At 28.5% G+C, this 2,280-nt stretch overlaps 1 protein-coding gene across 1 annotated transcript; it reads right to left on the reverse strand.

Moving 5' to 3' along the window:
- Positions 1–78: 78 nt before the first annotated feature.
- LOC111026656 lies at positions 79–1,410 on the reverse strand (the record flags this gene model as incomplete). The annotated part of the gene is made up of 3 exons (XM_022304776.1): positions 1,281–1,410; positions 937–1,064; positions 79–275 (listed from the first exon to the last, which is right to left on the reverse strand). Coding segments are annotated over exons 1-3 (455 nt in total), but the record flags the coding sequence as incomplete, so codon positions are not given.
- Positions 1,411–2,280: the final 870 nt, after the last annotated feature.

Below are 2,280 nucleotides of genomic sequence, written 5' to 3' on the forward strand. Positions count from 1 at the left end.
ATAGAAACTTAGCAAAAAAATAAATGTACCTACTTAAGTTAAATGTTATACAGTAGAGATTTTAATGAAATATATTACCCTAAACGAACTTCTTTAAGTTCACTAACAGAACTTGGAAAATGTATATATTTGTTGAGTATTTCTGGAACATTCAAAGCATTGGCTACTTCAGTAATGCATCTACTTACAGAAGCTTGACTCACAGAAGCACCTCTATGTTCCCCAATATCTTGCTGGTAGCTTCCACTTGCAAAAAATCTTAGTGCTGTTAATAACTAACAATACAATAATATTATTGGTATAAAAACAGAAAATACCATGATAAACCTATCAAAAATAACAGTGCCTAAAATTGTGTACAGTAGCAAAATCTAAGTAAAATAATTGTTATTATTTAATTTTACCATAAGTTAACTGACTCAATCTATTTAGTCTTTAATTTGAAATTTCTAGTCATCTATCAAGGACTATTATAATAATTAATAAAAACATGATTCATTTTCTATATTGTGTTTTGTTATTAAATGTATTTTCTGATACCTATAGCACAATAAAAATTAATAAATATAATTTTTGAATAGTAGGTAGGTACCTATTTAGTGATGTGGAAATTATTGTAGTAAATAGACCTATATACTATACAATACTACCTAATAGTAGGTAAGTTATATTAATGTATAAAAATCAATTTATATTGATTAATGGTTAAACATTAGGTATAATAAACTTATAACAATAACTAAATATTAATAAATAACAAAAACAATTATGGAACAAAGTCATATTATGTGCACTACCTACTATAGATTCATTAGGTATAGATATTTTCAAATATTTTGGTGCATGGAATCAGATTTGTACAAGTAAAATAAGCAAATTTTAAGCACTGAACAATACATTTTATATTTGTGTGTATTAAAATTTTTTATAACTAACCTTTCTTTTAATACTTAGTCCAGCAGATGTATTTGGACCTTTTATAAAAGGAGTCAGGAGATTAGTTAACTCTTGCACTAGAATTTTACTTAATCGATAGGTCCCAATGAATTGCCGGTCAGAGAGTACTTAAAAATTAAAATGTTTATTATGATAGCTAATTTTTATAAATTTTTATAAATTATATTGATATGATTAAATATATTAAAAAAATAATAAAATCTAAGAGTATCAATTTATAATACATACTACACTTCAAAATGTATAAAGCGATTTTAACTGGATATTTACAGGCAAGTAAAGTATCCTATTACTTGATTAATAATTAAAATGTATGTAATTACCAACGAAAGGATCTTCTTGCATTAAAACTCGTCTTCCTTCATTTTCAAAGTTCATATCGTTAAATATTTCCATATTCATTGCATTTAATTGCATATTATATACTTCAAAATCGTCATCAATTAATGCCATATTGCTTAAATGGTAATTTACATAGTCTACATGTATTATTAATAGAAAGTTAACGAATATCTTTACAGTTCGAGGCGTTAGATCGTAGATAAAATATAAAGAATATACTAAACGAGTGTTGTGGAAATAATTCGAGAAAAAAGAAATGAAGACATGTGAAAATGTTGTGTCGAAAACCGTATTCGTCACCTAATTGACTATCGAAGAAAACTATCGAATAGTAATGTCGGATTTGTAGTCGAAAACCGTTTGAGAATAGGGTTTTTTTTTATAATCGAAACCACAGTTCCTTTCGACCAATTTTTGATCGAAAGCCGATTTCGATACCTTTGAGAATAGGCCCCCTGAACCGACGAAGACCGACGCTCCGTGCCGACGTACAAGGTACAACCACCGGTTGACTCGGTACCGCGAAAAAATAACCCCGGAAAAAATATCCCCGGAATTTTAGACCCCGAAAAAAAAACCCCGTGAAAAAATAACCACGGGAAAAAACCCCCATATGAGATTTTGCAAATTAATCTAAATATTGAATATTACAATAAAAAATTACAAAATGTATAACATACCTTACGTACAATTATTATGTTTACACAAATAACGTTAATTTTGGATTCAATGATAAATTATTTATTACCTACGATAAAAACGATTCAGAGCACTGTGCCAGTATGTCAGACGTCTGTCATATCGATCAGATATATAATAACAAGGTACAGCGACGGATAAGAAAGGTACCTTTATCTTTAATGTTCTAGAAGCGGTAATTTATAAAATTTGTGTAATTATAAAATGTCCTGTGCGTGCTCATTTCTCAGTATTACTACAGTGCTACAGTACTACAGTGGTCACTATAGTGTGCTTTCGTAA

This window comes from Myzus persicae, unplaced genomic scaffold (genome assembly GCF_001856785.1).
Source record: "Myzus persicae strain clone G006 unplaced genomic scaffold, MPER_G0061.0, whole genome shotgun sequence".
NCBI classification, from domain to species: domain Eukaryota; kingdom Metazoa; phylum Arthropoda; class Insecta; order Hemiptera; family Aphididae; genus Myzus; species Myzus persicae.